The sequence below is a fragment of the Antennarius striatus genome, chromosome 12, assembly GCF_040054535.1.
Source record: "Antennarius striatus isolate MH-2024 chromosome 12, ASM4005453v1, whole genome shotgun sequence".
Taxonomy (NCBI): domain Eukaryota; kingdom Metazoa; phylum Chordata; class Actinopteri; order Lophiiformes; family Antennariidae; genus Antennarius; species Antennarius striatus.
Window position 1 is genome coordinate 5878593 of NC_090787.1, and position 13942 is coordinate 5892534.

The 13942-nt window shown below is 48.5% G+C and overlaps 1 protein-coding gene across 1 annotated transcript; it reads left to right on the forward strand.

Moving 5' to 3' along the window:
• The first annotated feature begins 6294 nt into the window (after positions 1-6294).
• Positions 6295-13754, forward strand: acvr2aa (activin A receptor type 2Aa). The gene is made up of 11 exons (XM_068328616.1): positions 6295-7134; positions 8727-8946; positions 9123-9238; positions 9330-9484; positions 10020-10163; positions 10551-10694; positions 10924-11069; positions 11182-11296; positions 11371-11509; positions 11582-11712; positions 11803-13754. The coding sequence occupies exons 1-11, from the start codon at positions 7080-7082 to the stop codon at positions 11995-11997; spliced, it is 1560 nt and encodes a 519-aa protein (XP_068184717.1). The 5' UTR covers positions 6295-7079; the 3' UTR covers positions 11998-13754.
• The last annotated feature ends 188 nt before the right edge of the window (positions 13755-13942 follow it).

Sequence of the window (13942 nt, forward strand, 5' to 3'; positions counted from 1 at the left end):
CCGCTCAGACTGACCTTCAGATCCCACCTGGAACCCCTCCAGTTGGGAGACGCATGGATCTCCTCAAGTTCCTGATGTGGATCCTGTAGGAACCTCCATCAGAACAACCAGACCGGAAGAGTCTATGGGGGGAGGGGGGTCCAGAGGTGCTTCAGGAGGATCTGATAGAAACCACAACAAATGTGACCCTAAATGTAATGCAGTACTGGTGTACTATAGTGTACTACTACTGTATACTACTAGTGTATATTGCTAGTGTATACTACTAGTGTATACTTCTAGTGTGTACTAGTGTATACTGCTCGTGTATACTACTAGTGTGCACTAGTGTCTTGTACTAGTGTGTACTAATGTGTAGTACTAGCTGGGCTTGCGCTAACCATTCACCACTTTGCCATAGGCGAAGTAAATTCCATATGGCTACAAGGTTTTTAGCTTCTGTAGCCACAGTGGCGTTCTTATATTTAGGGAAAAAAAGTCTAAAACTTACAACGTTTTTGGACTCGCGAAAATCCCCCAACGATAACATAAGAAAACAATAGCATGCTATTTCCGCATGCCGACGGAAATAGCCGAAGTGACCTGAATGCTCCCGATCATTACATATGCACTCGGGTCATAACCACCTCTCGCCCAATAAAAAAAAAACTGGGACTGTCACTTTAACGTGTTAACTAGATTAATTAATTACGCTGCAAATTAATGCGCAATAAAAATTAACGCAAGTCAATGCACAAGTATTTTAAATTTGGCCCATTGAGGGACCCGTAGGCTGCAGTGACGTCACTTCCTACCTGCGCCACTAGTCAAAAGCAGGGTGACTGACAACAGAGATGGACGTGACACAGGATGGTGAGGCAAGCCCACTGGGACCTTTGGGGGGAAAGTTTATTTATAAAAAGAACAAAGACGGGACTATCGACAAAATAGCAGTGATTCTGCGCTGTAGACCCTCCGTCAGTTTGCCCCAGGGCAAGTGTGGCTACACACGTAGTTTACCATCACCAAGTATGAATGAGGAGTGAATGAATAATGGATCCGATGTAAAGCGTCTTTGAGTGTCCAGAAAAGCGCTATGTAAATCTAATCCATTATTATTATTATTATTATATTATTATTAAAAATATTAATAATAATAATTGTACCTTTTGTAAAAGAGAATTTTCATATCACCACAGCAGCTCCAGCCTAACGTATCATTGAAATGCAAAACATGTCAAGGACAGAGTTGAACGTTAGCTTACCCTTTTAAAAGAAGAGCCTGTTGGCATCTTGCTCTTTAGTTGCCTTATTTAGAGGCATGTTATACTTTCATTTTGAATTGCTGTATTGAGTCAATTTTAGTATTCATTTTGATTGAGTTTGCTTATGTGCCTATTTGAGACTCAGCCTTATTTTATTTCTGAATTTTATTTATTTTATTTAACTGTATTTGCATTGCACTTTTGAGAAATGCACCTGACCTAATCGGTTTGCTGATGTGCTTGGCGTTTTTAAAAAAAAAATTCCATTTATAAAGCACACTTAACCAATAAAAATGTGGATTTCAAATCTTCTCTTCTCGGTGCATTCTATTGATTAGTCATGCACTACGAATTTGTATTGTACTAGAATTCAAATTCTTTATTTGGGGGCCTTTAGCAGGTATGAGATTAAAATGTGATTAATTAGAAATCCTGTAATTAATTTTTTAAATTGCCTGACAGCACTAAAAAAGACAGGATTCTTTTTTTACAAGCTAAACCTGCGAACTGGTGTACGACAAGGCGAGGACGATCGATTGAAAGAAAATGAGAATAGAGTGTTCTATAGTAGATTTTGCATTAAAATTCTAATTGAACAACAAATAGTGAATGCTGAGAGGGGGTAGGAGTGGTGACAGACCGATCAGAAGGTAAATGAAAGATGTTATCAATAGTTTTTTGTAGTCTTAGACTTTTGATCTCTATGACCGGCAGGAATAACCAGCGATGTATGTAAATGTGTATTTACCTCGCTTGCTATTTTATATGCCTTTTTAAATTGAAATGAAAATCATATCGAATTAAAAAAAACTAAACTATGGCATACCAATGGTGTTGTCTAAGTCCAAGTTAAAATGTATTCTAGTCCAAGGAAAACTTACAAGTAAACATTGAGTAATATTTTGTATGACTGTATCTTCACATAGTGAATGCAAGTTTTCAATTGTTGAATCTCACATTTATACCTGCAAAAAGTAGGACAGAAATAACGATAGTTAAGCTTGAACTGTTGACTTTAGTGTATTTTTGTTGGTAAACTGAAAAGAAGATTTTGCCCTCAGAATGCACCAGAATGCAGGAAAACCCAATTTTCTAAAAAATTTCCTGTGGGGGGCCCCACGGACACCCCCTGTCGGGGGTATCCCCCACACACACCCCTAAGACGAGCATGTTTTTACACCCCCCAACAATTGAACACTTGCATTCACTATGTGAAGATACAGTCATACAAAATATTACTCAGTGTTTACTTGTAAGTCTTACTTGCTATTACAGCAAGGCCCCTGTCTTGGACACAGAATGTGGCTTTTACTACTAGTGTATATTACTAGTGTATACATCTAGTGTGTACTAGTGTGCAGTACTAGTGTGTACTACTAGTGTGTGCTACTAGTGTACACTTGCTGCTTCTATTGGAGTAAATACTTCCACAGACACTGAATCACTGAATTCGTCTTGTCGTCCATCTGTCAGTGAAAACTCTAGTGTTGAAGTGTGTGTGTGTGTGTGTGTGTGTGTGTGTGTGTGTGTGTGTGTGTGTGTGTGTGTGTGTGTGTGTGTGTGTGTGTGTGTGTGTGTGTGTGTGTGTGTGTGTGTGTGTGTGTAGAGGCTGGTCTCATTGGAGTAGCGTGACTGTTTGATGGAGGATGGATGGGGGGAGGAGTGTGTTCTCTCGTCCTCCCCTCCCCCACGTCCTGCAGGCACGCAGAGGATCACCAGAGATCAGCAGATCCACAGGCCGTCGTCCACACCTCACTTTCCACACGCCGCCGTCCACACGCTGCCATCCGCACTTCACTGTCCACACGCCTCTGTCCACACCCCACTGTCCACAGCAGTACGTTCAAACGTCCCCAGCTAACCCCCTCCTTCACAGAAACAACCCCTGGGGGGGAAGGGGGTCACGTGGTGGCAGTCACTCAGAGATCCGGTTGGGGCGGCTCCTCCACTGGAGCCCGCCCACCAACCGTTTCCTCCCCCGCAGTGAAACGATACCCAAATCCAGTTGGACCTGAAGAGAAGAGCCCCCCCCCCAACACACACACACACAGATAAACAGAGATAGTTAATATAATAATAACTATCTCAATAGTTATCATCAACATTAAGAGTTCAGCGTTAGCGTCAGTTAATGCTTCCAGCAGAAACCTGACCTAAAAACATCAGTTCCTACAGGAGGACAACATTGGTTCCTATTAGTGCCATCAGGCGATTAAAAAAAATTAATCTAATTAATTACAGGATCTGTAAATAATTAATCTAATTAATCACATTTTAATCTCATACCTGCTAAAGGCCCCCAAATAATTTGAATTCTAGGACATTACAAAATTGCAGTGCATGACTAATCAATAGAATGCATCGAGAAGATTTGAAATCCACATGTTTATTGGTTAAGTGTGCTTTATAAATGAAATTCTAAAGAAAAAAGGCCAAGCACATCAGCAAACCAATTAGGCCAGGTGCATTTCTCAAACACGCAATACGAATACAGTTAAATAAAATAAATAACTGACAACAGACAACTCTATGTGTCCTTGAGCGAGTTGCTCAACCAGAAGGCTGCCCTCCTCTTTGAATGATGTTACCTGTGAGTGAAAAGAGTCACATGGTATTTGCGCGCAAGAGAGGACAGCTGTTCATAAGCTCCTGCGTGAGTTGCCCACCACTCCAGTGGGCACTCATGCATTCCAATGCACGCCTCAGCTTTGTAGCGGCTAGAGACTCCTGCTCCTCCTTGTCTGACGACAGCAGGAGGAGGCTCTTCTTCTCTACTGGCTCGTCCTCCTTTTTATTGATGGTCCCATCTTTGTTCTTTTTATAAATAAACTTTCCCCCCAAAGGTCCGAGTGGGCTTACCTCGCTCTCCTGTGTCGCGTCCATCTCTGTTGTCAGTCACCCTGCTTTTGACTAGTGGCGCAGGTAGGAAGTGACGTGACTGCAGCCTACGGGTCCCTCAATGGGCAAAATTTAAAATGCTTGCGCATTGACTCACGATTAATTGCGTTAATTTTTATAACGCGTTCATTTGCAGCGTTATTAATTAATCTAATTAACGCATTAAAGTGAGTTCCTAGTTCCTACATCGTTTAGTTCCTACAGGAGGACAACATTGGTTCCTACATCAGGTCACCTCTGACATCAGCAGGATCTCCTCTAAACACTCAGATCTCAGATTAAACCTGATTTAAATGAGAAGGATGAGAATGTGAAGAATCACCAGGTCAGTGAGACACGCCCACACCCACCAGCAGACCTCCACCCGTCCTCCAGCAGCAGGTCTGAGGTCCTCAGGACACGTGTGAAATGCTGAGGAGAAGCAAACAGCCCAGACAGAAAAACACAACCAACACACAACCAGCATCCTGCCACCTGATGGACATCAGATCTGACCCACCATCATCTCATCACGTCACGATAGCAGTGAACTGGTTCAACTGGTCACACACTGGTTTAAGAACAAACACACACACTGGTGTGACCAGCTGAACCAGTCGATAAAAACATTTATCAAATATAAATAAAGTTATTTTACATTGAATTGTTCTCAAAATTCACTTGAACACATGTCTGCTGTCCTGTGTGAACAGAAACCAGATCCTGGATCACATCCACATCAGGATCTGGACTCTTTCTCTCCCCCCTCCCACCAGCAAATAAGCATTACTAGCATGCTGATAATAGCTAACACAAACACTGCTAGAATGCTGTGTTAACTGGTTAAGTGCTAACTGTTAGCTTGGAAACCCAGTCACAAACCGCCTGAACTCTGGGTGCACTGGGCATGCGCGAAAACTACACCGCTCACATCTGAACCATCAGAATGAAAACAGCAATAACATTGTGTTTTTAGTATTTAATAATAGTAATAGTAATAGTAATAGTAATAATAATAATAATAATAATAATAATAATAATAATAATAATAATGCAATTTAATCTATTCAATACATTTAAAGTCATCATACATAAGTGTACAACGAAAATCTTTGGACAACTCTCCTGCAAAAAAGACTCAAGTACAAGTATAAAGTATAAGATATAAAACCCCCCAACAACACTGGTGCAAGAACAAGCATTTATTTAAAAAATATTTACAATTAGTCATCAAGATTTACAATAGCAGAGTCTATCTATCTATCTATCTATCTATCTATCTATCTATCTATCTATCTATCTATCTATCTATCTATCTATCTATCTATCTATCTATCTATCTATCTATCTATCTATCTATCTATCTATCTATCTGTGTTCATACTAATGGTGTCGTGTTGTTTTAGGGTCGTAGCCCATGTGTGTTCCCTCTCCAATCAATCGTGTCTGCTCGTGGCCCCCTGGGGCAGAATTGGGGGTCCATGTCGGGTCGGGGGCCCTGAACCCGGTTCAGGGTCGTGTCAGATTCAAACATGCTGTGTGGACAGCAGAGGGGACGTCTCCACAGATCAGTGTGGATTATATAGAGTGGAGGTCTGCATTGATCGGGGGTGGCGTTCAGTGATCGAATCCAGGTCACGCTCATGTCGCGTCCTCAGCTGATTGGTTGGAGAGTCAGAGCACATGAGGATATGCTGTGTGTCATCAATCAACAAGCTAATCGATCGATTAATCGTCAATCAAACGCTCCAGTAGGAGTTAACATCCTGGGGCCTCAGCATCACCTGTCATGGGCTCCTTTGGGGTTCACTAACCACCTTGAGTGACCTGAGTCGTCACGTCACTTCCTCCCACTCCCAACGGAAATACTTCAAACAAACTGTGTAAACCAATAGCTAACCCTGCAGTCAGAACACTGTAGAACCCAGAGCCCCGGGGGGTCCGGCTGCGGTCAGGCAGCTGACCGTCTCTTCTCCCTTGATCACTGCTGTCTGCTGGCTTCCGGCCCCCATCAGCCTTCTGACGGGGGGGGCGGGCCTCTTCGGCTTCACAGCCGGCCGACGTCTGGATCACGAACCGGATTGGTCCGTGAATCCAGGTCGAGCTGCTCCCTCTCCTCTGATTGGTCATCACGGGTGTCAGTCACGCCCTCCCGCGCTCCGGAGGAAGGGATAGAGAAAAGCGCTAATCCGGGCTGGCGGCCATCTTGCTTCTCTCACTCAGGCTGGAGCGGAGCGGATTCCGGACTGACAGCAGCCTGAGAGGGGACGAGCCAATCGCGGACACGCCTGGACCCCCGCTGCGGGACGGCTGACACCACTCCCGCGTCGGGAGAGCTGTGCGGTTGCGTGTGCGGGAGGTGGTTTCCTGAGTTCGGACGCCTCCCGTCAAACCCGTCGGACCGCTAGCAGGATAAGCTAGCGGCTAGCAGCGCTAAGCTAGCGGCTAGCAGGACCTCTGCCCGGCCGGGGGCGGCGGCTCCGCCCGGGACGATTCTGACGGCCACCGGGGGCCGTTTAGCCCGCATGCTAACGCGGTAGGGCGCTCCGGGCGAGCCGCTCCTGAACGACGGGAGCGTCTGGTGACTAGAGGGGAATCCTGAGCTGATATCGATGCTGATCGATGGACCCGTCCCGGTGATCGATGGCCCGCTGCACACCCAGATGTCACCCGCAAAACTACCAGTGACTCCAGCGGTTGTTTCAGTCCAGCCTGTCCTGGGTGAGGAGAGCTGAGAGTCGGCTGGGAGTGAAGACCCCCCCCCGCCCCCGTTATCACCCCCCCACAGGCTCCACGTGTCAGGCCGGGTCACCGGGAGCTGCAGACGCGGTTTGGACCGAGATGAGCAGCGGGCCCCCGGGGGCCCGCGGACGGAGGTGAGCGAGTGGAGCTGCTAATCCCGGTCCGGTTCCGGGGGATTCATCCGGATTAAAGTCTGATCTCAGCCCGAGGATCGCGATGGGACCCGCGACAAAACTGGCCTTCTGCGTCTTTCTCATCTCCTGCTCCTCAGGTAAAGACACACACACACACACACACACACACACACACACACACACACACACACACACACACACACACACACACACACACACACACAGGGGGTACAACTGATGTTTAGTTGTTTGTCATCGATCATCAGCTGTCAGGGACTCGTGTGTGTTTGATCGATCCTGATGGTTATTGATGACAGCTCTGAGGTGTGTGTGTGTGTGTGTGTGTGTGTGTGTGTGGGGGGGGGTGTGTGGGTGTGTGCGCGCACCTGTCGTCCACTGGCATTCAGCAGTGACAGGTGAGATTGTGGACCTCGTTTCACCACCTGAGGTGTGTATAGGTGTGTGTGTATAGGTGTGTGTGTATAGGTGTGTGTGTAGGTGTGTGTGCTGGAGCCTTCATGACGTGAATCTGTCAATTTTCCGTTTTTAAATTAAAATGAACGGTTAAACTACAGAATGCCTTCAGATTAAACCTGAATTCACACAGAAGATAAAACTATCAGTAAAGATCTGTTTGTGTTGTTTATTTTTGTTGTTTATTGTTGTTGTTTATGGTTGTTGTTTATTGTTGTTGTAGTTGGACACACTGTTTGTGCAGCTGAGGAGCAGGCTCCTTCCTGGATGTTTGTCTGCTGTGGGTGTCTGTTTACAGCCTGTTGTTTACCTGATAAACAACACACACCCGTTTCATGTCTGTGTAGCCCTGCAGGAGAAACCTGGACACACACACACACACACACACATACACACACACACACACACACACACACACACACAGTGATGTGAGGTCAGAACACCACAGGAATTCTGGGATAGATTGGACAGACGTTCAGACGGGTGAATCCCGTGACCGTCACTCAGAAATATAATGTTCCTGACGGGTCTACGCACGTCTCCATGGTAACACCATTTAACACGATGAACTCACCACATTTGGAAGAAAAAACCCTGGCATGAGAGAAACGACATCTACCCCCCCCCCCAGTGTGTGTGTGTATGTGTGTGCGTGCGTGTGCATGTGTGCTCAGGTGGGGGCGTGGTGCGTTCAGGGGCTGTCTGGAGATTCTAGAACAGATTTGTAGAAGGTGACTCGGTGTTTTGACCCCGGTGTCGGTGGAACCGGTGGAACTGGTGCAGTGGAATGTTTGAATGTCAGCTGACCCTGCCACGTTGACCTTTGACCCTCCTACCTGTGATCCCCCTCACCTGGTGATGAGGAGGATGACCCCGGGTCTGTTCTGTGACCCTGAAAGAGCTGGTACCATGGACCCGGTTCCTCTGAGTGTCTCCATCTGTGACGATTGTGACGACCTTTATGGAACACTGGACGTCACCGGCAGCCAGTCAGGACCCCCCCCCCCCGCTGTTTATTTAAACTGTTTATTCTGTGTTGTCCTGGCGCTGCGTCTCCAGCCTGTTCTTCCTGTCAGGTCGCCAGAGCGCTGCTGGCGTTGTGTTCTGGTACACACAGCTCAGTGTCTCCACGTGTCGGACACACGCCCTGAGCCGCTGCAGCGCCCCCCGCTGGGCAGGTGGGGCGCTGCAGCAGCAAACCTCGTGTGTTGTTGTTGTTGTTTACCCCTGTTGTTTACCCCTGTTGTCCCCTCAGGGGCGATCCTGGGCCGCTCAGACTCCCAGAGGTGTGTCCACTACAACTACAACCCCCTGGCTACGGTGGTGGATAACCAGGCGAACCTCAGCGGCGTCATCACCTGCTCGGGGGAGAAGGACAAGAGACTGCACTGCTTCGCCACCTGGAAGAACGTCTCGGGGGCGGTCCAGGTGGTCAAACAGGGCTGCTGGTTGGACGACATGAACTGTTACGACAGGTAGGACCCACCCCCTGACCCCAGGACCCCGTGACGGGGGTCTGAGAAACGACCAGAGGCAGACCCCGGGTAGAAACCAGTGTCCCCCCTTCTTCACGCGGTTCAGCCTGGGGGTCTCCTGCTTGTGTTTCCTGTTGAAACAGGAAGTGATGTCAGCTTTCTGTCCTGTGCTTCAGGAGTGAGTGCGTGGAGAGGAAGGACGCCCCGGAAGTCTTCTTCTGCTGCTGTGAGGGGAGTCTGTGCAACGACAGGTTCTCCTACAGCCCCAGCAGGATGCAGCCCCCTGTCCCCAGTAAGACCCCCACCAGGACCACCAACACGAAGTAACCTAAGCTGTAGGTTCTGTTGTAGCTTCAATTTTATCTCTCTCCTTGTTGCCGTAGCAACAAACAAACCAGTGACGTCAAAGCCGCCGGTCCTGACCACACTCATGTACTCACTGGTTCCCATCATGGCCATCACCGCCATCGCCCTGTTCTCCTTCTGGATGTACCGACACCACAAGCTGGCCTACCCCCCCGTCCTGGTGCCCACACAGGTGAGACGCACACCTACCCACAAGACACTGCCTCTAGGTTCACTCAGTGAAACAGTCCAGGTTCACGTGGTGAAACAGTCCAGGTTCACGTGGTGAAGCAGTCCTGGTTCAGGTTCTCTTAGAGCTCTGGTGTGAAATGGGGGGTGGGGGTTTCTCAGTGAGGTTCTCGTCTCCAGCTCTTCTTTCTTTGCCCCCCCTCTACTCTTTAACTCTTTAACCCTTTCCTCTCCCAGCACGCCTTTCACATAATGATCGAGGTAAGACCCAACTCCTCTTTGGACGATGCTTCCTGATTGCTGCCAGTTTTGGATTTCTGTTTGCATCTTTTTCTCCTGCAGCCTGATAATTCTTTTACACCTCACTCCGTCTGTGTTGTTTTGTTTTGTATCTGTTTGCTGATCTTGTTTTTGTTGTCGTTGTTGTTACTGTTGCTGTTGTGCACTGACAGACGGTCGTCTCCATCATGGATGGTGTGCATGACAGATGCAGGTTGAAGCGATGGGGTCCAGTAAAACCTGTCATGTGTTTCCTGTAGGACCCCGGCCCCCTGTCCCCCTCCCCCATCCTGGGTCAGAAGCCCCTGCAGTTACTGGAGGTCAAAGCCAGGGGGCGCTTCGGCTGCGTGTGGAAGGCCCAGCTGCTGGGGGAGTACGTGGCTGTCAAAATCTTTCCCATCCAGGTCCGTCTGAGTGTCCTTGAACACACTGGAGCGCGCACACACACACACACATACACACACACACACACACACACACACACACACACACACACACACAGCATTCATACCTTCCATCTGAACTCCGCCTCAAACCAGTTTGTTAGAATCTGAAGTATCTCTGTCCTCGTTTCTGTGCTGATCTTTATCTCCTGCTTCTGTCTGTGTGACCTTCAGGCTGTCATTGATGAATGCTATGTGACCTTTGATCTGTTTGTCTGAACGAGCCGTGACCTTCGAGCTGTATTTATTTGAATGCTGCGTGACTTTTGGCCTGTGTGTCTCTCAATGAGCCGTGACCTTTGACCTTTGTTACCCTGACTGAGCCATGACCTCTGACCTGTATCACAGGACAAGCAGTCATGGCAGAACGAGTACGAGGTGTTCACGCTGAACGGTATGCGTCACCAGAACGTGTTGAGGTTCATCGGAGCTGAGAAGCGTGGCGGCGGCGTCGACATGGAGCTGTGGCTCATCACCGCCTTCCACGAGAAGGTGCTGCCCCCTGCTGGCTGCAGCCACAACTGCACAAGTCACATGACCTCTGTGTTCTAACACACACACACTCTGGTGTTTCATTTGTTTTATTCTAAATCAGTTCAGCCACAGAAAAAGACGATGAAAGTTTGAACTTAGTTTTTTTAAAGTGACACGTAGCTCCAGGCGGTGTCATGTGACGTGTCAGGCGGCGCCGCTGTTGAAATCTAACGCTCCTTGTCCTCAGGGTTCCCTGATGGACTACCTGAAAGCCAACGTCCTGTCCTGGTCTGAGCTGTGTGTCATCGCCCAGTCCACCTCCAGGGGGCTGGCCTACCTCCACGAGGACATCCCAGGACACCCGGACGGACACAAGCCGGCCATCGCCCACAGGTAGAAACACTCGCACACACACACACACACACACACACACACACACACACACACACACACACACACACACACACACACACACACACACGTCTCACCCTGTGTGTGTGTTCAGGGACCTGAAGAGTAAGAACGTTCTCCTCCAGGCCGATCTGACCGCCTGCATCGCTGACTTCGGCCTGGCGCTGTGCTTTGAGGCGGGGAAGTCTCCTGGAGACACCCACGGACAGGTGAGTGCAGGGGTGGGGTCACACAGGGGGGAGGGGGCTGTAACAGGGGTGTGAATGTATCCCTGTGGCGTCAGGTGGGCACCAGGCGCTACATGGCGCCAGAAGTCCTGGAGGGGGCCATCAACTTCCAGAGGGACGCCTTCCTGAGGATCGACATGTACGCGTTGGGGCTGGTGCTGTGGGAGCTGGCCTCACGCTGCAAGGCTGCTGACGGTGAGGGGGGTTCGGTGAGGTGCGGGCGTGGGGGGGTGTCCCGTTGGCTGACGGGGCCTCTGCTCTGTCCAGGTCCGGTGGACGAGTACATGCTGCCGTTTGAGGAAGAGGTGGGGCAGCACCCCTCCCTGGAGGACATGCAGGAGGTGGTGGTCCACCAGAAGCTGAGGCCGCTGCTGCGCGAGTGCTGGCAGAAACACGCCGTGAGTCACCTCTACCCATCATGCACCGCTCACACACGACCCATAATGCCTGGGTGTGGTCTGACCACTGCCCGCCCCCCCCCTCTCCAGGGTCTGGCCCTGCTGTGCGAGACCATCGAGGAGTGCTGGGACCATGAAGCGGAGGCGCGACTGTCGGCCGGCTGCGTGGAGGAGCGTGTGGTGCAGATGCAGCGGCAGACAGGCGGCACGGCAACCGAGGAGGTTGTCACCGTGGTCACCATGGTAACCAACGTGGACTACCCCCCCAAAGAGTCCGGTCTATGACCAGGGGACTCATCCGCGAGCGCCGCCTCTCCGGCTCAGGGTCAGGTGACCTGGTCAGGTGACCTGGAGGATGACGCGGGTCGGCGCTGCCGGGCTCTGCCCTCTGACATCAGTTTCTGTTTTGCATCACAAAGTAAAAGACTTCCTGGAAAGACTTTTTCTGCGGTCATGTGACTTTACAGACGCTGTCCTCTGTCGGGCGTCGTGACGTCGGTGCTGGAATCGGTTCGGACTCGTGTCTTTGTGGCGCCAGTGCTATGACCAGAGATGAAGGGCTGTCCTGTTCAGCATCCTCCACAAGCCCCACCCCCTCACGGGGAGTGACACGACTCCGGGATCACATGATCTCTATCCCTGAGGAAGATGAGGATCTGAGCAGGAACCTGCTGTAAAATATATTTATACACGTTTACAATCAGCTTATCACGACAGGACAATCGATCGGAGGATCAATAATTTAAGTTCCGACACAAACACGACGGAGCGATCAGAGTGGATCATTAACCGCTCTGTTTCCTTCTTCCCTGGAGCCTCATCAATGCGTTTGATCAGTTGAATACCGTCACAGTCATTAATTGATCAGTCAGAAAATCTCCAGTGTAGTAATCAATAATATCGTCTGATTTGATCAGCCGGAAACTGACCAATCTGTGACGTCAATGAGGTTCTTGATTTTCATGAATTCTTTTCCGGTGAATCAAACTGATTGACCAGTGAGAGGACAACCAATCAGGTCAGACCTACAGCTCATCAATGAAGTTGATTGTGATTTAAGAACAGAACTGATATTAATATTAACAATCAGAAATCAAACTCACCCACCTGACGTGTTTGACTTTAACGACACGCTTTGATTTTATATTTATGGAAAGAAATCATGAAAAGGATTTAATGGAAATTATAAAATTGTTTTATGTTTAAAAAAAAGGTTTTATTCCCAATGATTGAACACTAAAATTTATTGATTGGTTTTTCTGCATCTCTTAAGTGAGAACAAAGCTGCTCTTATTCATTCCTTCATTACCCAGAATGCTTTGCGGTCTGACGATCTGCTGACATTGAATGTTCAGATGCAGTCCAGGTTCATGCAGTGAAACCTGTGGCAGTGACATCAGAGGGTTCTGTTGGTTGATGGCTCAATCACTTCCTGCTGCCTCCAGATATCATTGCTATGCTAACACCCCCGCTAACACTAACATGGACACGTGGTTCACTGAATGTTTCAGGTGTCGTCGAGCATGAGTTTGTTTTTTATGGACAATCGTGGATAATGTTGTTGACAAATAGACTTGTTTATTTTATATGATGTACAAAAACAATCTGGATTCATTAATTTATGCTGAGAACTGAGAACACTAACTTCCTGTGGAGGAAGGTGTGTGTGTGTGTGTGTGAGAGAGACTGTGTGTGTGAGAGACTATTAGTATGTGTGTGTGTGCACGTATTACCTCAGGTGTTCCTGCTGGTGCTCACCCCTCCCATCATGACATCATCATGACAGTCATTGATTATATCAAACAGAAATGGACGGAGGCAAAGTCAGTGAACGCATTAGCTGCGTTCGGGGTCGCTGGTCGTGATGATGGGTGGTGGGCGGGGCTTCTGGTTCTCCATGCTTATATTTAACATACATTGATTTTTTAATTTATTTCCCTGGTCGTCAGCGAAGCCGCGGTGCGTTCACTGACCGTCGGTGGTTTCTGTTGTTGAATATTGTATAGAAAAATGTTTCCCTGAATAAAGTCCAGTGAGCTCTTCATCCTGCCTCATTTTCTTCTGCACCAGTGTTTTGTCACGGTGAACCAAACTGGACCAATCAGAGACGAGGATTCTGGAGTAGGAAGAGCCAATAAGATGTAGATTTGAATTCATTTAGAAAAGGGAGGAGCCTATCAGGCTGACTGGATGGGAGGCGGGGTTGACAGATAACCAATCAGACTCATGT

Bases quoted from the DNA above. Each gene is read 5' to 3' on its own strand.
- acvr2aa (XM_068328616.1), top strand. From the start codon at position 7,080: ATGGGACCCGCGACAAAACTGGCCTTCTGCGTCTTTCTCATCTCCTGC. The intron at 8,947-9,122 runs GTAGGACCCACC...CCTGTGCTTCAG, and splicing joins GACATGAACTGTTACGACAG to GAGTGAGTGCGTGGAGAGGA. The intron at 10,164-10,550 runs GTCCGTCTGAGT...CCTGTATCACAG, and splicing joins TCAAAATCTTTCCCATCCAG to GACAAGCAGTCATGGCAGAA.